The sequence below is a fragment of the Cyprinodon variegatus genome, unplaced genomic scaffold (genome assembly GCF_000732505.1).
Source record: "Cyprinodon variegatus isolate N-32 unplaced genomic scaffold, C_variegatus-1.0 Scaffold516, whole genome shotgun sequence".
Lineage (NCBI taxonomy): Eukaryota > Metazoa > Chordata > Actinopteri > Cyprinodontiformes > Cyprinodontidae > Cyprinodon > Cyprinodon variegatus.
In genome coordinates this window covers 406411-428464 of record NW_015150969.1, presented here as the reverse complement: position 1 = coordinate 428464, position 22054 = coordinate 406411, and the positions used below count along the sequence as shown (strand labels likewise).

The 22054-nt window shown below is 37.3% G+C and overlaps 1 protein-coding gene across 1 annotated transcript in view; it reads right to left on the bottom strand.

Annotated features, from left to right (window-relative positions):
- samd12 (sterile alpha motif domain containing 12) overlaps positions 1 to 22054 on the bottom strand; it is a 132834-nt gene that overhangs the window by 92313 nt on the left and 18467 nt on the right. The window contains exons 2-3 of the mRNA XM_015390898.1: positions 13815 to 14023; positions 1604 to 1733 (exon numbers count right to left, since the gene is read on the bottom strand). Of these exons, the coding sequence (XP_015246384.1) occupies positions 1604 to 1733; positions 13815 to 14023 (339 nt within the window). The remainder of the gene's footprint in view (positions 1 to 1603; positions 1734 to 13814; positions 14024 to 22054) is intronic.

The window sequence follows — 22054 nt, the reverse complement described above, 5'->3', positions numbered from 1 at the left end:
AGATCAGGATGGTCTCACGAGGCTAAGTTCCTCGGTCTGGCTATATAGTTATAATCTTCATTTTGTACATGGCAAAAGAATGGAGCCATGGATGTTTCCTCATCTGCAAATGTTTATTATGTAATAATGTGGCAGTCTCATTCATCGGGGCAAGACTAAATGACGCATTTAATCTCACATTTAGTCTGGTTTATCAGGCTACTGGATCTCAGACTTTTCGTCATTCTTACACCTTCACTGGGAGGTGCTAACCGTTGCTTAGCCGTATGATTTGTTATTTACCCCTTGTTTACATGCACAGTATTAGAGCTCCTTTGTTATTCTACATATTACACAAAGGGCTTTATTTACCAACACAGTGAGTATAAACAAAGCATAAAACACAAATAAAACAAGCAGCATACCAGCAGGATGCGGTAATCCATACAACACATCTAAAGGAAGCAGAGTCACCTAGGTTATAAATGACTATGCACCTTTAAAGGTTGCAAGTTTTAGTCAATCATTGAAATCCACACTTTTATTTCAGACCTCTTCACATACATATGTAATACTGAGTCCTTCTGTTTTGAATAACAAAAATTCAAATAAAAAAAAATGAAATAAAAACATAGTTCTTTAAATGTTGTCCAAAATCTTTAAATTCTTAACCTTGTTACAAATAAAACATCTTTTGGAGATAGTTAAAAAAAGAAAGTCTTAAAAAACTTCAGGTTTATATACGGTATGCATGGCATTAGTGAAATCTATTTCACTAATGCCATGCATGACCTAGCTTGAAATTTATTTCAAGCTAGGTCATTTCCACAAAAAAATACTCAAAGTAATATATTTACACAAAAAGGGAAGTAAGCAAGAATATTCAAATTGTAGTCCGTGCTTCCACAATTTTCCAAATTATTGGAAAATATATTAAAAGAAAGATAATGTATATTGATTGAAAAAAAAGAATAAAATGTGCTCAGAATATTTACAGATGTAAAGACATGATTTTAAATAATTGTAAAGGTTTATTAATAGATCATTTGGGAAAATATGGAATCAGGAGCATTGAGTTTTACTGGATAAAAAGTTATGAGAAGGACAGACAGCAGTTTGTTTTGGTGGGTGAAGCATCTTCATCACGATTGGATCGCTTGAGAAATAACACAAAGTTTCAGCATTGGGTCCTAGCCTCTTTATAATATAAAGTCTCTATTTTTATGTTTTCTATATTTAGATTATTGATTGCTGTTTTTTTTATTTATTTTGCTTTTCTTGCTAGTGTTCAATTTACAAGTCTGTTGAATAGATCAATTTAACTTTATTAAAACTGAACTTTTAAGAGAAATTAACTCTCTGCATTTAACCCATCCCCTGGGGAGCAGTGGGCTGCCACTGTGCAGCGCCCGGGGAGCAATCAGGGGTTAAAACTCTTGCTCAGAGATCCAGAGCAGCAGTTTGTTGGAGTGGGTTTCAAACTCACAACCTCAGGATTCCAAGCCCTATGCCCTAACCACTAGGCTGTCACTACCCTAAAATAAAGATATATACATCAAATCAAATGTTAGCAATACTGAGCAGCCTTTTCTTCGGGGAACATTGTTTAGGTTCAGAGATGTACCTGTGATGTCGTGCTGTTTGAAAGAGTCGCTGTAGATCTGATACTGATTGGGACAGTGCTTTTTCAACCATTTGCAAACGTCCTGCTGAGTCCAAAGGGCCACTGGTTTGGACAGCTTCACGTATCCAGGCTGAATGACAAAGGAAAAGACAGATAGAAAAAAAAATTAGAAAGCTGAGTGACCTTTATGAATCCAAATCTGTCATAAATAGCTGAACAACCGTTTTAAGCCACCCCTTATTTAATCATGTAACTTCCAATCAGCCAGACTTCCTGGTCATTCTGCAAACTCATCTCAATCATTATTTTTACTACTTACTGAAAGTCTTTAATAGAGTACTGTATCTTTCGAAATTTTCTTAAAAAAATAAAGAAGTTTCAGTTTACAGTTTTCCTGATCAAAAGGATGCCAGCATATCTCAACCAAGGTTCTATATCCTTTTTATCTCTTGTTATGTCTTTAGGAAAAGGTCATCACTAGTAGGTTGATAAATGAACACCAGTTATAATAAATGACAATACACTGACTTGAATTTTCAACATTTTCCACCAGCGACACTGTACCAACACACTACACAACAACACACTCACGTACCTATCTCTAAGTTATACTGAAGGGTGAGCCATAATTGTGGACGTCCAGTTATGTCTTAGCTGATTTATTTTGATTGTATCTCATCATATTGCATAAGGATGCAGTGAGTCTTCTTAGGTTGACTCCATCAATGGTGAATATAATAAAAATCAGAAGTTTACAAAGCCGTGGAAGCATCTCCAAACCGTTTAAAGACTTGGTAAATGCATGTAAAGTTACAGTAAGCTTTCTAATTCAAAGAAAGAAATCACAATCAATGTAAATGTAAGAAATGTATATACTGTAGAGGGTTATCCTTCTTTTTAAACACCTTAATGCCTCAGCAACATGTGATGTGCCCATAGAGGGCTTCTTTGCTTTTAATACTATCAACATAAATTTTGTACAGTTATTTTTAACTTTTGAATGCCCTGCAAAAAAAACAAAAAAAAAAACTGAAGAAAATAAAACCAAATGCTACTTAGCAGCAGGTAAATCCCTGCTGCTACAAAAGATGCAACTCGTCATTTATCCTTCATACTCTGCTTATAATTGCTTTGGTGTTAGTTGTTTTTTTTTTTTTTTTAAGATTACTCCATCAACCTCATTTCCGTCTTCTCTCTCTAACAAAATCCAATAAAAATACATCTGTAGCCCTATCCTCTGACTGAAAAGCTTTCTCTCTGCATTTAAAAAGAAAGCCTTCCTGTTAACAGTCTTATTAAAAGAACAACAATCTGCAAGTAAACATAAAACCCGTCTGGTTTGTAAAATGTCCAGGCTCTCCAAAATGCATCTTTAAATTCTTTATGATTACAGCATGCTACTTCATTTGTGTATAAGGGGAATATTCTAAGCATTCTGAGTATTTGCCGATTTTTGGGAGTATCTGGGGAGCACTTGCTGCTTTTCAGGTGCTTTTAAATGAATTTGTTCATATTCTCTGCTTTTGCAGCTGCAGCACTGCGACTTCTCTTGGCCACTATACAACCAGCTCATAAAAGTATTTGAATAAACAGAAATGTTCCAAAGCAAACACACGTGTACATAATGCATGGTACTCAGAAGCCTCTCGAAACGAAACACTTGAACAGCAGGTAACGCCTTATGATCCCTCCTCAAAGTGTCGGCGGTGCTCCTGTTTTTGATTGAGAGGCTACCAAAATTGCAAGCAGAGAGGTGATTAAAATTTCAAATCTATTCGCTTCCACTTCAACCTGCCTCATGGTGCAGCATAGCAATGAAAAGCTGAGGCCTATCCTTGGTTTTCCATTCTTGCTGCTTCCATCATCTCTACCCCGAATTCAATCTCCTACAGTCCCTGTCAGATGGAGCCTGTGTTCTCCCCACAGCTCTCACCTGTTCTTTTTCTTTCACCACTACTCCCACTCACTCTATATCTAGCTTCCTAGAGAGAAAGAAATTGGGGGAGAGGCGCACGCTGGTTTGGGCATATGGTTGGTATTTTGGTGAAATGACAGACAGCCAAAGCAAGCAGGCGATTTTGCAGGCATGTAGGCGAGGTTGCATATCTTAATGCAAGCGTGCATTGATAAATGTTCAGAGAATATTGAGGGGACAGAGTTCTGACACAGAAAGAAATCACATTAACTATTAAACACAACTCAGATCTGAGATAATTAACCCTGACTGTAAGCCCAAGGCGACAGAGGAGAGGAAAGGAAAGATGGAGAAGGAACGAGAAGAGGAAGAGGAAAAGCTGACAGATGAGGAAGGGAAATGGAAAAAAAAAAAAACCCAAAGCAGTGGAGTAGACTCAGCAGACTGACAGGAGAGGCTCTCATTTTCCATGAACCCATTTGTGAGTCAATGGCCATCTGTGTTTTACATTCTGCACTGATTTAGCCCATCGCCGCTACAGTAGGTGAGCTGGTGCCCTCCTGCCGCACCATCCAGCACAGCCAGGAGGGTGGAGAGAGAAAAACGGTACAGAGAGGCAACACGAATATAATCAGGCTGAAAGAGCGCTCAGGAGACACCGAACCAATTAGTGGTTTGAGTGACAGCTCTGGAATGACAGAAGCCGCCTGCTTTGACTGCTGACTGAGACACATGTAGTAAAAGGCTCATGTATCAACATATGACTCCCAGGTAGCTAAAGCAAATCTATGAAAACAAACCGGCACATTGAAGCTGGGTCAACAAGTTATACTGTGTTGTCCAGAAACCAATAGATGACGATGAGGTGCTCTGAAAACCATCAACATGGAGAGGTGAGTGACTAGTCTGTGTTTTTTTATCCGTCAACCATCTTGATCACCAGAGGAGTCGACCATGAAACAGCTGAGGGAAGCTTTTATTTCTTTAACTGTTTGAACTGAAGAACTGAATACCTGGAGTGGTTTCAACCAAAATCTCAGGTATGTATAAGAATAACAAATTCTCAATAGTTACTTTTGGTACCTGATGCATTTGTGTATTCAAAAGACCACATGGATACTGTCATCCGTTTTCTTTAAGACATTTTTTTTTTTTACAAAGGAATATTGTGCCCAAATTGTGGCTATTTTACAGTTAAAACAAACATTAATTCAGGACTTTGTCAGATAGCATTTAGATTTATGGAGAAAGCAGGAAATAAAGTATTGACGCTCTTACGGCTACTCTTGCATCAAAATAGTTTCCCAAATAATCAAAAATTGCCAGAGTAGTCTTAGGAGGAGGTTTTTCGACTCACAAAACAAAAAGCACTCGTGGAGAATTTTCTTGTTTCAAAAAGGGGTGTTTTCTTTACTTACTAAAAATAACAGAAATATTCTCAGAGTTGACTTACAAAAAATTCAAGTATAAACGTTAAGCGATGTGTGTGAAAAAACTGTTGCACTCCTCACTCCTTCAAACAATGAGATCCACCTCATCAGCTGCTTCTACTTGTTAATCTCAGCAGGAGGCGGACTGACAAGGAGGAGGGTCAAAGCAAAACCAATACTTTAACAAATAAACAATAGCTCTACCATTCACACAACCTTAGATCTTTAAAATTAATAATTTAGCAAAAAATTTATTAATCTAATTCCTAAAGCTATTTCTTAGGACAGGAGAACAAACTTTGGGTCACACAGAGGAAAGTCAAGCAGAAGTGGAGCTTACTATTACTTATTACTTACTATTGTAATTCTATTGTAATGTAAGCAGCTTACCTGTGAACTGCAAGCATTTTATAAGGTGTGGAAAGTTTGCAACCCGTTGTCTCCTGTTCTCTGATAAGGACAACAAGCTTGCAGGTTTATGTTAAACCCCACATAGCCTTGTGAATTAACAGTTTAATTCTGTAGAATTATTTTAAGAAAACACAAACCTGACATTTGTTGTGTTGCAGCATAATTACTTGATTACAATTATTTTGTGATGACAATTCCAGCGATTAGTCGTTTTGACTCCAACATTGTCAGACTGGATTTTTAAACACAGGTTTGTCCAGGTCATTCAAATGATAACTTGCTGATACTATTGGATTATTGTCTCACTGTATAACCCAAGAGCACTAAAGATTAAGGTCACAAACTGATCAATAAATATTCTCCACAAGATTTTTACTCAAGAGAGTACAACGGGCCAAAACGGGCTTTGTTCTTTAACCAGGTTTAGTTGGTAAATTCTGGCTTGTTTTGTTATAATTTGGGTTTCATAAGGCTGGTTGGCTTTGAATCTGACCCAGTTACTATGGCAAAATACCTAATGAACTTAGCCTGGCCAGAATCAGGTTTACAGTTGACCATTTTTAAAACTATGGCATGATCTGAATACCTCTAATTGTAGCTCTTACCTACTGTTTTCACTCCTATTTCTTCATCTTTCCTGAGGAGAAGTAAGAACACTATCTACGTTAGGAAAGGAGCTCCGGACTGCTGTACTGAATTCTGGCAGCCATCAACCATAAAAACGTCATAACTCGGCGGACATGCACATGAATGATACCAGTCAAATCGGGACTACAAACTAGAGTGGGAAAAAAACTACAAAAAACAGAAGTTACATTTATGTAATTAACGGTTGAACCTCTCAGCTAGTATAAACCTAAAACCTATGAAGGGGTGTACATTAGTACACGTCACACAGAATACACATGCAAAAATAAAGTACTTTTGTTCAACTAAGGTGGGCTCTGCCTATAACTCTGGTCAATCAAAGGATTGTGGGTAACTATATAGTTCCTAGCGGTAGGTAGGAACTACATAGTACCAGCACTATTTGGTCAGCTCTCAATATGTTGACCATGGATGCTCTTCCTCTGTGGCCTAGGTGACCTTGCTGATTTAAGGTATTTAGATCAAGCCTATATGTCTTCTTTGTTAAATCCATCACCAGAGGGTGCTGGATTTAAGTGACAGAAAGAGTAATAACGCCTTCATTTGGCCCAAATGTATGGAGCCAACAAAGGTGGTATCAAATTATAAGCTACAGTTCACAAAATTCATTTTAAATAATACAATATTATGCAAACAACATGTCAGTTTCACTTTGTGATAAAAATTAGCCAATCAAAGGCATCTTCACTGCCATGCATGTGTTTCAGGGATGGTCTGTATCTGTTATCTAGGAGGTTGTGGAGAACAGAGCTGTTTTAACGAGAGCACAGCATCCTGATTCTTATGAAATCTGTCTTTATCTTCTGCTCAATAAGTGGTTCTTTGTTTTGCCTTGAAACCTTCTCATGGACGCCCTTTCTGCCCTTTTTCTATTTAAATGTTGAACAATAAACATTAACTAGGTAAGTGAATCCTGAAGTGCTTTAATGTTGTTTGGGGTTCTTTTGTGACTACCTGGATAAGTCCTCTTAGGGCTCGTCTGAGTACCTTTGGTCCATCAGCCAGTCCTGAGAAAGTCCTGTTCAGTGGCAAAGTGCATATTTAGGTACAACGGCTTTCACCTGCGTCCCCAAACCTTAAAAAAAATCAATTTTAACACTGTGCTAGATGTCTGACTAGCATATAAGGAGTGGCTTTTTGAGATATTTTGGCCTACTTCATGTTGTAAGACAGGTCCTAGAATTATCCTTTAATTAAAAAAAAAATAACCAAGAGGAGTAAACTTTTTTATGTTTTTCAGGTTTCTTGCTGAACCGACACCAACACACTGACACAAAAAAAGAGAAACAGAACAGCTTTGTTTCAGTGGATTAGGATTGTGCCGTTTTTACTATTGTCTCAGAAAACTGCTAACTAAAGTTTAAAATTCTCAAAGTAAAAGAAAACAAAGAGTGCAGCTCCTAAGGCTATGATAAACATTGATCAATACCTGCCTGATGGAAGTAGGAACCGTACAGGAGAATGGAAACTTAACGCCATAGTAAATCTATAATTCCTATAAACTCTCTAATCTTGACTGTAGAATGAAAGCTTAAAGTAAGCCAATGCACAGATGTTCCTTTCTGGTTTAAGTGGTTTTCTAGTCTTTCTTCTATCTCTCACTATTCCGAGGTTGCAATAAACCTCCATGCATATTTCATACCACAGGGTTCCCTATCACATACTGCCCTCTGGTGTGCTAACTGAGCACTGCAGCCAGGTTTAAATACAGTGGAGAACTGCATCCAAAAGAGGAAGGCCTCCTGCCCTGCTTGCCATGCATGTTGACCAAGTGACAGGCTGCTTGAGGCACAAAGCCTCATGCTGTCAGTAGCATTGCCACTCTGCAGCTAATTAACAGCCCTGGCCACCGTCCCTCAGCTCCTCTTTCGATCCGCCTCGCCCAGACTCTCTCAGACCAGAACTGGCAGAAGATGAGACCCACCTTTCTCTTAATTAATCTGGAAGATGCATGAACAGGAGGGCGAGGCAGTGATGTGTGTGAGCCGAGCGACCGCTAAGAGAGCTGGAGCGGACAGCTGTTCTGGATGAATTACTGAGCTTTAATAAGGAGCCTCTGTTTAAAATTGGTTTTCCAGGCAAGGCCAGTTTCACCCGAACACAAAGAGAGCGTTAGGAGACCTCTTCAGGGGCCCCAACCTTGAAATTCAGCAGGGCCTATAAAGCATGGCGGGGCGTGTTAATGGCAAACAAGATAAACTCACCTTGAGCTGCATATTGATTGATACCGAGATATGGTGATTTGCTATGGATGTTAGCTCCATTGCCGCTGACTCTGAATCCATTTTTAAACATCATGTTTAATCTGTGGTAAATGCTCTGCCTCCATTACAAATCTAAGCCATGATTCAGAAAGCAATACATCGGTGCACTAAAATACTAACATTATTATGAGTTTAGATTGAATCAGTGTCAAGTAAAAGATGGAGGGTTATTGTTTTTTTTCTTCCAAAATTATTATATAGTTAAATAAATATATAAAATCAAAAATAGTTTAATACGTGTTTAAGAATTGTTAAAAGGTCTCATCATAAAATTTGTTTTTATTTGGGCTTGATCTGTATGCTGATACTTGAAGTACATGAAGTGTTTTTATTAAAAAGTTTGGTGAACAAACAGCATTATGAAACCAAGCAACACAGCCGGCAGGTCTGTAGTTAGATTTCTGTGGTTGACAGGTCATGTCTAAGGCTACAGTCACACTGCAGGAAAATGTGATCCAATCCAATCTTTTTACCCGTATGCGACTCTTATCTGATTTTATTCATGGCAGACAGAGTGGCCCTGTTCTGATCTTTTCACCTACAACAAAATATGCAATTCGTGCCACTTCTATATGTGGTATTAAATCAGATATATATCCAACAGTTTTTAAGGCATCTGCAGTCTGAACGCTCGTACTGTATCACTTTTTACTTTAATGTCATCATCTGGACGTCTCTCCAGCACAGCAGTCACTGCTCCACAAAAACACAGTGTTAATAATTCTGCTCTTTTTTACTTTTCTTTGTCCTGTTATGATATGATCATAACACTGTAGAAAATTTATAATAATAGAGAGATGATGACATGCATCTTTACTTCCATAGCCAGCTCCACTATGTGACTTCTGCACTGTCCTTCAGTGGATGCAGATTGCACTGGGGCTGTGAATCATTCAGACTGGAGTCTGATGGTGGCTGCATTTAAGAAGTAGTCTGATGGACCACAAAAAAACAAGCAAACAGAAAACAGATTTCATCCAAACATCTGAACTGAGCATTAAGACCTGCAGCTAGAACGCAGCCTAAAACTCATAATCGGGTAATGTTCTAAAGACGTTTTATTCTTTGACTAAGCAGCAGGAGCAAATTTGGGTCACATTGGGTCTCTGAAGTCTTATTGGTTTCTGTTTTTACAGTCATTTTATTTTGTGTTATCCAAAAAAGAAAATTAAACATCCATTTTCCACACACAAAAAAACATTTTCACTTTACGTAGTGTATTTTAAGACAACAAAAAAAAGTGAAGTATTAAATAACCAAAAGATGTACAGAGTGATACTGGCAACGGCTGCACCCAAGCCCTACCCTGTATCAATTACAGATTTTTTTTTTAAGGGTGACACTGAACACTGAGTGTAGCAACGTTTTGCATTGTTATGGAGCTGCACATTTTATGGAGCTCCAAGTTTTTTATGGAGCTGAAATCTACAGTAAATACTGAGATGATGTCAGGAAATGCTGTGTCATTGTTGGGTTAGAGGACGTTAATTTCTTAGCAGTGAATTTATCAAGTTTCATAATGAAATAGATTCGACACATTCCCTCCAATCAGATCCTAATTGAAAACATAATGCTCCAGGTGTTCCCAAAAGGATTTGTGGTTCTGCCACAAAGTCTGAAATTATGCATTAATGCATTATATGGCTTTCTACTAACCAAACTTTTAATTATTGTTTTAATAATTTCAAAAACAAATAATTTAAATGATTTATCTTTTTCTAATGTTATTTTGAAACTGAAAAGCCCTACATTCGTTAAACCTGGTTTTTATTTTTCTTCTCGGATTATTATCATTGTATTACACCACATTTAAAACAAAAACATCTGATTTAATATGTTCCCGTGCAGAGTGAAACTGTTGCTGCACCCTGAATCTAACAGCTGGACCCATAGCAGTGGCAGTATCATGCCACGAGGATACTTTAGAGAGGACAGGAGGGCTGGAAAGAGTCGATAGGATGATGGTTGGAGCAGAATCCTTAGAGGATACAAAAGTCTTGGAACATGCGTTCATCTTCCAGCCATCAAAACCAATTAGTGGGTTAGAACGGCCAAGTCAAAGCCAAGACCTGAATCTGTGACAAGAGTTACAGATGCTAACAGACCTGTCTGCATTTAATGCAATGTCCAAAAGACTTGCACCTCCCATTAGACTTAATCAGTTGACAGGAATGGATCATTTTCCTTCCACTTCATTGTAGATAGAGATGTCTGGCTGTAGCTGGATAAAATATGAACAAATTCATGGGTTAAAGAGAGCAAAAACTAGTACGCTTTGTAGAAAAATAAAAAATGCAATTACTGCCTAACACCTATCTAACAATCTAAACATCTGACTTTACTAAAGTATCCCATCCCAAAGAGAACGGCCTGTTCCTATATTAGATTATATGCTCCAACACTACATCAGATTAGATGGATTAAGTTTGAAATTACATTTCAAAGCGCAGCACCAGCTAAACGGAGCGGCGTTCTTTAATACCTGCACATCACTGGAGCCTCAGTTGTGTCACTGTGACTTTAATTGACCTTAACATGCTTTGGCTTGGTTTAGCTCAGCCTCTGCATGTATTAATAAATGCTTTTAGCCAAGAGGCCGCATTGCTAATGGAACACATTACCATTATTCATAATTTAAGCATTGATGCACTTGATCTGCTGGAATCTCTCCAAAAGAGTTTGAATGTTAACTCTAATGCAGACACTTGACACCGAGATGCCAAGCACAGTCGGATCAATTACACATTATAGAACCAATTTTTTAAACCAGAGCTAATGTTTGATATTTTATTTTTAAGCACCCATCCCTGTGATTTTGTTGAGCAGTTCTCTAGGGTCCCCAAGTTTTTCACTTGACTTTTGCATCCTTTGCAGCTTGTACGGTAAACTTAAACAGGCCTCTTTACTCTCCAACATTTCCAGTTGTTTCAAACCCACAAATTCAATGTTCCCATTCTCATATTAAAGGTGGGACAAACACAGTTCATCCCAAAATCAGGCATGTAAAATGTGCTGCAGCAGCATGCTGGTACTTTCTGCTACCACAGCGGTTAGAGGTTTTGAACTTAGATTGAATTCTGTACAAATGGTCTCTAGAAAAAGGGGTTTAAGTCGGTATCTCTAGTGGTTCAGCTACTGTGCTAGAATCCTGATGCTGCTTTTACAATAAAAAGCAGCTATTTTCCCTTAAAATAGGGAGTATATGACTTTGTTTGTAAATAGTTTGTAAATGCATAGCTGATCTAGATAGCAGATTTTTGGCTCCAATGTCAATGATAAAGGTCCATTTCACACAACTGAGACGCATCTGAAAGTTTTGTTTATCCGTCAGTAGCTGCTTTTCCATTAACCATCAAATTGCAAAAGTTACAAAATTACCAAAATGAAGTTGCTAGATCCAAACACTGATATTTCAAAAAAATATATATTTTTAGTAAAAAGTATTAACACTTTGATGTTTTTTTTTTTTTTTTTTTGCTTATCATATTTTGCAGAACTGCAATGGAAACACGTTTTTCACATCAAACACGTCATATGATCTGCAACTGGAACTTACTGCCTTTTAAAAAGTTGAATAAGAAGAAGGAAAGTCTTTGCAGGATGATGACACGGCATATTTGGATTAATGAGAAGAATGAATATACTTTACATTTAGCTTCCATTAAACTTCTTCCATTTAACCTACTTCCCCATGATTTCGTTCAACAAACATGTCAGAATTAAACTTTAGTCTTCAATAAAGAATCTAATTGTTTCAATGAATAAAGCTATAAATGACAGAAATCAATTTAAAAAAAATGTATCTTTATTTCAGTTATACCTACTGAGAGTTGACCTGAATTCAAAGTTAAACTATATAGAAGCTGTTAACAAGCCTGTGAAACAAAAACACAACAGATATTGTGTAGCTAATGGTGTTACACCATAAGAAATATAATAGTAAACATCTAAGAGGCTGGCATTGTTCTGAACTTAGGGGGTCCAAGGAGTGTATACATGGAAAATAATCCAGATTTTCACCAATTAAATCTTAATGAAAAGCAAGACTTATTTATGAATTTAATCAAATTAAGGCATCAGCCAGTCTAATATAATCGTTAAAATTAATATTTGAAAAAGGCTTTCAATCTTCATGAAGGGCTTCTAAAATTTAGATGAAGTGCATTGCTCTACAATTCAACATTTTATTGTGCATGCATGTTTATTCTGAAACATGCTGATTAATACATTTTTCCTTGATGTATGTACAACATTTCTCATTTCTCATTTGAGGAAGTCAAAATGTCAGACTGCACAGGAATGTTTAATGCAGACTAAACAACTTTGGAGTGTTGTCCTAGTGGTTAGAGCAATGTACTTGTGCTCTGAGAAGGTTGCAAGTACCTGCTTCGATCCCTACAGCCAGCCCTCTTGGTCTCTGAACAAGACCCTTAACCCCACATTGCTCCCCGGGCGCTGCACAGTGGCAGTCCACTGCTCCCCAAGGTAATGGGTTAGATCCAGAGAGTTGATCTCTCCATTAAGAGATCAATAAAGTTCAACTTATTTATTTATTTAACATCATAAAAAATGTCTGACAATGCAACTTGGTGATCATAGTTTATTTATTTATTTTTTTAAATGACCCATTTTAGCCATGTGACTAGGAGTGAGAATAATTGCTATTTTTAATCATAACCTTTTTTTTCTGGGCTTTTCTCTGAAGATTCTGGATAATCCTAAAATCACCACCTACCCAGTGTCTTTTTCTTGTTTTTCTTCATAATTGAACTTTATTGATCTCACATTGGAGAAATTTACCTCTGCATTTAACCCATCCCCTTGGGGGGCAGTGGGCTGCCATTGTGGGGCACCCGGGGAGAATCGTGGGTTAAGTGTCTTGCTCAGACACCCAGAGTGGCAGTCTGTGGGAGTGGGTTTCTAACTCCCATACCTCAGGATTCCAAGCTCTATGCCCTAACCACTAGGCTGCCACTGCCCTCTAACCAGATTATGTTCATACCCAGATTATCTAGTTAAGAATGATAAACAATGGCCTCTTAAGTTACTCCTATTTAGCAAAAAGGATCCTGAAAGGGAAGTGCAACTGTACTAAACTTCTGGGCTAATTCTGGCCCCTCAAGGATTTACACAGAGCCCTTCTCTCCTTTTAAGTACTTCCTCTTGCTCAGACCGACAGATATTTTACTCATGAGTGTGAGACTTTGTAAAATAAGCAGTCATTCCTACCTCCATTCCAGCATCAGGCTATTTCTGGAGAGGCAGTAAAGGATCACTCTGTGTTCCTGATAACAGATCTAAACATGTAGCAGCTGACAGACTTGCAAAGCAGCTTTTATCTGCCTCTTTCCTGGTTCATTCAGAGTCAAAGCTGTGATTTGAGCAGTGTTGTACATCCAAAGGTGCACAGAAACTTAGTGCATTATGGTAGAGGGTGGATAACAGTACAAGTAAGAGAATGCTTAAAACACATTAAAAAACAAATGTAAAAAAAAAAAAAACCTCTTAAATCTCCATCCTTGTTTTATGGTTAGGGCTCTTACCCGGGTCAGCTCGGACTCGGAAACAGAGCGGTGTGGTGGGGAACGGCGGTGGTACGAAGGCCGGGGGATATCGGGGTAGCTTGGGCTGTCATCGTCCAGCAGGAGAGTCTCACAGTTCACCAACTCCTCGTCCTCCTCCAGCTGAGATGTCATGTCTTCAGGACGCAGCTGGTGGTCAATACCATTTTGGCTCAAGTTGCAGTGAACAGCTGTGAAGAAAGGAAAAAAGTAAGCCAAGAGGAAATGTGATTATTTTCTCCTTTTCTCCTGGTTATTTGCTCTCTTTTCAGCAAACATTAGTTTGCTGAAAAAAAGTCAGCCTAACCTGTACGGATCCAGGTTTGATTGTAAAAAACAATTTAAGTCAGACAAGGTTGAAGTAATTCATAAATTATGGGTAAAAGCCTAAATATCAACAGTCAGTGATTTTAACCTTTTTTCCAAGTTGTTTTCAAACCAAGCATCTCAACAACCTCTAGATGGCAGCAGATGGTGAGAAATAGAAAATAATCCACATCATGCATCCATAGAGTCAGCACAGTGGTGTAGTCTGATATGACACTGATACCAATGTTGGACATATTAAGATAAAATATAAACCCCTCCTATAACTGGACAGCATGTATGTTTCTCTTTCATCTGCAAAGAGAAGCTAAATGCTGAAGAGGAGAAAACTAGGCTGACCACCGAAATTAAAAAAAGTAGTAAACAAACATTTAAGAGAAAGCTCACAAAAGAAATGTGATCAAATTAAAGGTTCCTGGCATCAAAGCCACTACTACTACAAAAGTTAAGTAGCAGGATGGATATGTCTGACTTGAACACCATTTTTTGTTTTTCCCTGAAACACTTTAAACTTAAAAGACATTTAAGATTTCTTATAGGAGACAACTTTATGGAGCTGGTATAAGATGTGATAAGCTTACCTTTATTTGTTCATTTATGTAAAAAAAAAAGTTAAAGCAGGATGTTTCACAAACAAAATGCAACCTTCTATAATGAAAGAGGCTTTACTATGATATTACAGAAGGTTCTAGAGTGACCAACCATCCAGAGCGGAGCAGCCTCCTGCTTGAACCTCCCTCATCCATCAGCGTCCTGCAGGGTGCAGGCCCTGCATGCTCCAAGGAAACACCTTCCTCTCCTTATGATAAAAACAACTAAAAACCACCAGCTTAGGACACTTCCAGTGTTATACTACAAACAACAAAAAGCAATAATACTCTTTGCGTATTAACACTTATAAATATAAGCAAGTGTTTAAGTTTCAATTTGCATATTGAGGAATCATTTCCAATATTTCATGAATTTAGAGTAGCTTATTATCATAAATAGGTGAGTGGGTCACCACTAACACACATATTGTTTTTTTCACCTTCCCTTTTGTTTGGTTTTAAATTCAATGACTTATAAGATATTCAACACGCTCCTGACTACCAACCCTTTCGGTAGCCTCAAACATCGCAGTAAAATCAATTGGCATGAAACCTTTTATGATTGCATGATAATAGAAACACATAAAAAGGTGATATTACCGTATAAATCCAGCACTGTATATAGACCAGTTTAGATTAACACTGACCATTTTATATTCATCCCTTCACTGCAGTTTCCTCACCATTTTCTTCATTTTTGCTGGATTAACAAAAATGGTATTGAGTATTTATTTTTTATTCCCACATTGGGTTTGGAAGGATTCCATTTAAAATAATGTTGACTCATTTCTGCATGTAGTAACTCAAAGCCTCATCCATCCATAACGGTGTCTTGGTATTTATAAACGGCAGGGCAATATATGGTATGTATAAATACATCTTTCCATAAGGTAATCATAAAAAGACAACTCTGAATCTAAGCTTAGTCCCCAATGTCAAACAGACACATTTTTTAACAGCTGTTTACCACGAGATTATTTCTGAAAAATAACATATTAGCATTTACCAAATTGCAAAGTAGACCATCTCGATATAAATGGTCTTTATTTATTTTCAGACAAAAAAGTTGTCCCTACCGTTTAAAGAAAAACAGATAAATCGATCAATTAACAAGTAAAAAAGGTATATCCATTACAAAAAGCATCCTAATTGGCTATTTGTAGTTTCTCCATTATAGTTTTAGTATTACATCACAGGTGAGCCGTTAAAATTGAGGTGCAGAGAGAGTGAAAAAAGGACACTTTAACCTCAATTGAACACATGCTAAATTTACGCACCAACATATTAGCTTGACTATATAACTCTCAGAACAGTCGCTTTATATTATCATAAAAAATAATACAATCACTCCACAGAATAAAACCTAGGTATTTCACGCCAAACCCAAACTTGATTCGCTATAAAATAGAACATTTATCTTCTGATCCACCTTAGTTATAGCAACCATGACGAAAGTCTTTTTATGTTTAAATATGTTGTCAAACCATATCTAGCACAGACCCTTAGCAACTGCTACAAGGCTGCACTGTTGGGGGACAAGAGGACCAGATTATCTGCATACATGAAATGATTTACAAGATGGTAGTTTAACAGATAAATCAAAGCACACTTTAAAAAGCACAACAAAAATTACAACTTGTCTGATGCCATTCGATATAGGAAAAGTAGTTCAATAAACAGTTTCTGATGGTTACCTGGGTCAAAAGCATTAGATGCATCTGAAACACACAAAAACAGGAGGGTTCTGTTTTTACGTTTACTTAGAAATTTTTAATCAGTATTGAGCTTAATTTTACATCAGTTTAGGGTTGATTCAGTTGTTATATGTAGACACACATGAAATTTATTTTTTTTTGGTACTCGTTTAAAGCTACAGTGTGTAACTTTTAGCGACATCAGCGGTCAGACTGCAGCAACATGAACATCTCCCCCCCCACCGCTTCTCCCCCCCAACAGTACGGCGAGCGTTACGGGACAAAATGTCTTCCACGACGTCCGCATCACCTACCTTCTCAAGTGATGAGGTTTGTTTACATAGATAATTTTACAGATAGTATTTCATTAGTCTGTGTAGGGTATAGATTTCATGTAGACTTAAGATAATAAATATACCCGTTATTTTTTCTACATCGTTGTGACGTTTTGGCGATCTCGCAATCGCTAGTTTGTTGGCTCTGAGCTGCCATAGCGCAAAGATGTCTGCCTCCATGGCTGCGAGACCCGCTCCTATGTAATTATAAATAACGAATTCTAAGGCAACGCAAATATTAAGGTTAAGAGGCTGAGCTCGTAGATGATGATAAAATAACATATTTATGTATAATATATTACATTTCTGACTGTATATCCCTGTAATTATTACACACTGTGGCTTTAATAAAAGCAAAAAGCCACAATGGTCACAGAAATAACTTCAATCTGTCTATAAATTAATAATAAATTAAAAAACCCATGAAATTGAAAAAATTAAACGCAGACATTACTTTTCAATCATGTTTCTACAGAACGATAAAAAAAAACAACTAATGTAACAGGCCTGTACAAAATGGATGGTACCCCTAAAAAGGCATGTTCCTTTATTGTGACCAAATAAAGGGGCATGTTAAATCAAAGTGTTTCCACTAATTAACATCAGAGGTCTCTACAATCTGTAATCAGTCAGTGGGCCTATATAGAGGACTACAGGTAGTTACGGTACTGTTTTGTGACATGGTGTGCACCAATCTCAGCACAGACCAGTAGAAGCAAAGGAAAGAGTTGTCTCTGGAGATTAGAAAGAAAGTTATAGAAAGTTTTATATAGGCCATAAAATCAACTCCAGGCAGCTTAATGTTCCTGTGACTAAAGCTGCACATATTACTCTGAAATTTAATATCCATGGCCAACCTCTCTGGATGTGGTTGTAGAAGAAAAATTGATGCCAAATCACAGAGGTGGATGATAATAATAATGGTCAAAAAAAAAAAAAAAAAAGGGGGCCCAAAAAATCTTCTCAAGAGATTAAAGTTTAACTTCAGGCTCAAGAAACAACCGTGTCAGACCAAGGAGGAACCCACTGTTGAAAACAACTCATAAAAGCCAAACTGGAGTTTGCCATTTTCTGGGGTTATTTAATGTTGTTGTAATGGTATACACTCATCTATCTCTTTTGGAAAAAATGGTGATATTATTAAAATCTTGATATATTGGTCAGCCCTAGGACAGAATTATAAATCCTTTCATCAGTAGAAAGATTTATTGATCCACCCACCTATTCTTTCAGATTCATCCATGCATTTCCATCCATCCATCCATCCATCCATCCATCCATCCATCCATCCATCCATCCATCCATCCATCCATCCATCCATCCATCCATCAGTTTCCATGCATGGTTTATTTACTGTACATATTATTTACCTCCAACAGGGATTAGGACTGGTAGCCAAGAGAAGAGGTTAAAAATGTTTGCTTTGTGGTTTGATAAACAATTTTTCATCCATAGTGAGTATAATCTAATAATAGTAATGATTTTACACACATAGCAAAGTTAAATGTCTTGTTTTTATTCACAAATGTCACCAATAAAACTGGTGTGATTCTTGAATAAGTATGATTTATCTTATACTGCATTCTTGTTAGAATTGAAAAAAAAAAAAAAAACACATTGGTTTTGTTTCAGCAGTGGCTGAACACATAATTGTGAGTGATAGATAAAGAACAACAGAGGGATTTCTGTCCAAGGTCTATTTCATTGTTTGTTACTTTATTTGTGCTTTCCTCCATGAATTATTCATTTTCAGACTTGGGTTTCTATGAGGCATGAGGCCAAAACACTATTTTAGATTCATCAGGCAGCGAGGCGGACACAGAAGCGACAGCCAGCGGTGTGACTTGTTAAGCTTGACTCAAATGGACTATCTGTCATCCTGCAACCTGCCCGCATGTTCCGAAAACACCCGGCAGGTTATTTATGTGAAAGCAGGCGCCAAAAATCCTTTTCATCACACCTGAAGGTTGCTTCAGTTTCTCCTGCAGCTGTGGCCTAAAGGTCAGAGAGGCTCGACATTCTGCTTCGCTTGACAAGCTAAAAGACCATGTGCATGAAATCAACAGTTTCCCGTGATTGAAATAACTATTCTAGTAAGGCAGTGCATCTTTAGAATCGAATATAAAAGCATTGGTGCAAAATTATGCTGCCTGAGTTTAAAAAACTGATAAATGTTCTGAATTCATGGGTAATTCAGACCACTGCATCAGACAAATTGCAAAAAAAAAAGACCATACTAAAGCAAATGTAACACGCTTGAATAAATGGTGTAAGGGATTGCCTTTGAATCAATGAGTCTACGCCAGGGGTGGGAAACTCCAGTCCTGGAGGGCCGGTATCCTGGAACTTTTAGATATGTCCTTGACTTAACACACCTGAATCAAGTAAATAGATAATTAAAAGGTCTCTGGAGAAATTGTCTGCATACTGGAGAGGTAATTCAACCATTTGATTCAGGTGTGCTGGACCAAGGATGAATCTAAATGTTGCAGGAAACCGGCCCACAAAGACTGGAGTTGCCCACCCCTGGTCTAGGCAATCAGCTTGTTTTGCTTAGATAGAAAACTTTGAATTAATCTGACTGTATGATCTGGTTGAATTGTCTCTGTAAAGTGCCTTGATGTGTTGTGAATAGGCGCTATATAAATAAACTGAATTGAAATTGAATTAACACTGGTAGTAACTACATCTGCAACAGTTGTCCCATATGAGGAGCATCAATATCAGGTCCACTCTGGGAAGAGAAGAAATTTGCTGATTGTTCTTTTACATTTGAAATATTCCAGCAGATGATGTAGCAAGAAGACAACACAAAGAGAAAAGGTGCAAGTGAAAAGATAAAGTAAATAAATCTTGTACCATGATCTCATTTTGCTTCTGCTTCCAACCTAAGCCAGTAAATACATTAGAAATAGATGCTCAGCTCAAAAACATAAAACCTCCATGGGAATCTGGAGTTTTAAATAAACCCCAACTTAGGATGCTTGGCACGAAGCACAGCTTCCTCCCATTGGCTCTTTATTCCACACTCCTTCAATACCACCGCCCCCCCCGACTCGATTCATGATTGGAGAGCATCCTTGCTGTGGAGGAGAGATGAATTATACATCCTCTGCAAAGAGAGTCTAAACAATGAAATGGGCAGACCACAGAGATAGAAGGATGACAGGATGAGAAGAGAAAAAAGGACATCTGCAACACTCTTCATCGTTCCAGGCTAAATAAGAAGGGTGGGCGAATGGAGAGGAGAGGTTGGAGACGTGCCTTTTTTAAAACAGCAACAGTTACTATAAATAGCACGATTACAGTCTCTGTTCTGCACTGACATGCGCTGTGAAAGCGTCATGAGCAGAGGATGTCTGCCTTCATTCTTCTAGCGTTTCCTTTTTTTTAATCAATAAAATCTAGAGGAGGAGGAGGAAATGAATGAAGAACAAAAACCTCCATCAAGGCAGTGCTGACTTTTTTTCCATTCAGAAATAAATAAGAACTGAATAATTTTATTATCACAGCAAAGTTTAAGCCATAGAGGCAACTGGTATTAAATCAGTAAAGTTAAACTATAGTTTATGTTTATTATGAATGACTTTAAATCTTAAATTTTAACACTGGGAATATATATCATGCAGCAAAATGTGGAATATGCATTTGAAAGCTGTTTGTTTTTACAGTTGATGTTTTGGATCAAATTTAGTCAAACTAAACAACAATCTTTTTTAAACTGCTAAAGTACCGCTTAAAGTGTAATTTCCTGAGGTATAACTGTCAAATTTACTATGTAACAAATTCAACATTGTTGCTAATACGTTTTTTAAAATATACCTCTAACAATAGCTCATTTATTCAATTCATTTCTACCACATCCCTCCTGCAAATTCATTGGTGCTTTACAAAAACCTAAGTGAAGTATCTTATCAAGTTTTATCAAGTTCTACAACTACCAAAAAAAAACAAAAAAAACAACCTTGTCCCTGCGCACAAAAATAATCTTTTTTGTGACCTTTAATTTGCCTGAAAACAGATTTCTAGAAATATGGTATAAGCAATCCTAAGATGCTATGTAGACATTTTTTTTTCTTTTCAATTGGGAGAAAAAAAATATAACCTTTGTCAAATATACCAAAAGTTACAATACCAAACGAGCAGGTGGAGGTCTTATATCATATTAACATTTAAACCGAAAAAAGAAGAAAAGTGGCTTTACTTTGACATGGCTTTAACTTCTACAGTTTATATTTAATTGAAACTGAGTCTGACCTCCGACCCGCTGGCATAAAGGCTGACCCGGCCCAACGTGCATTACGTTTTCCTGAGCCCCCCTAAGAAAACCGCTTTTTGGGTTTTTTTTGGTCTAGTGGTTAGAGCAGTGCATTTGTGCTCCGAGAAGGTTGCAAGAACACAGTTAGATTCCTACAGCCTCCATTCTGGGTTACTGAGCAAAACCCTCGACCCCACACTGTTCCCCGGGCGCAGCACAACGGCAGCCCACTGCTCCCTAAAGGGGATGGGTCAAAATGCAGAGAGGGAATTTCCCCATTGTGGGACGATAAAGGGATTTAATTACATTTTCATATGAGGTTTTAAAGCTTCTTCCAGCCTTAGAAGTTAGCTACTCAGCTGTGAAACTAAACTATACCTCCTCATTTGTGCACATTACCCTGATTATGTTTTTAATAATCTGTAGTAATGTGCTCCGCATGAAGGTCTGAACCAACAGGATATCCAACAATGTAATAACAAATACATATTATAATTAAGACCTGTTAATAGTATCAAACACTAATAATACAACATTAAAACTGCATCTTTTGCAATACAGTTGTTTTTTCAGTGAATATTTCAATCTGATGCTTTTTTTAACGGGTTGTGTCTGGTGAAACTTAGTGCAAGGAATCAGCTACTGTTAAATGCATTCAATAGTTTGATAAACTGGTGGAAAGAGCCGACAGACAGAAATACAGATAACCTTTCTTAATTATTGGCAAAATGTTAATAGTTGGCTCAAACAAATTATATGATTCGTTTTAGAATGACCACATCAATTACATTAGCAGATATATTATTGCTTGCCAAATTGACCTTATTACACATCCAAGGTTTTATATCATTAACTCAATAAAACCAATTATTAATTTAACTTTGGAAAGAAAAAGTAATTTTTTTTTTTTTTTTACAGAAAAACCGACTAACTGAAGAGTTTAGTTTCTTTGTGTGAGTAGAGAAAATAAACATATTCAGCCAAGTGAATTCCACTTATCAAGCAACCTGGAGCCTGA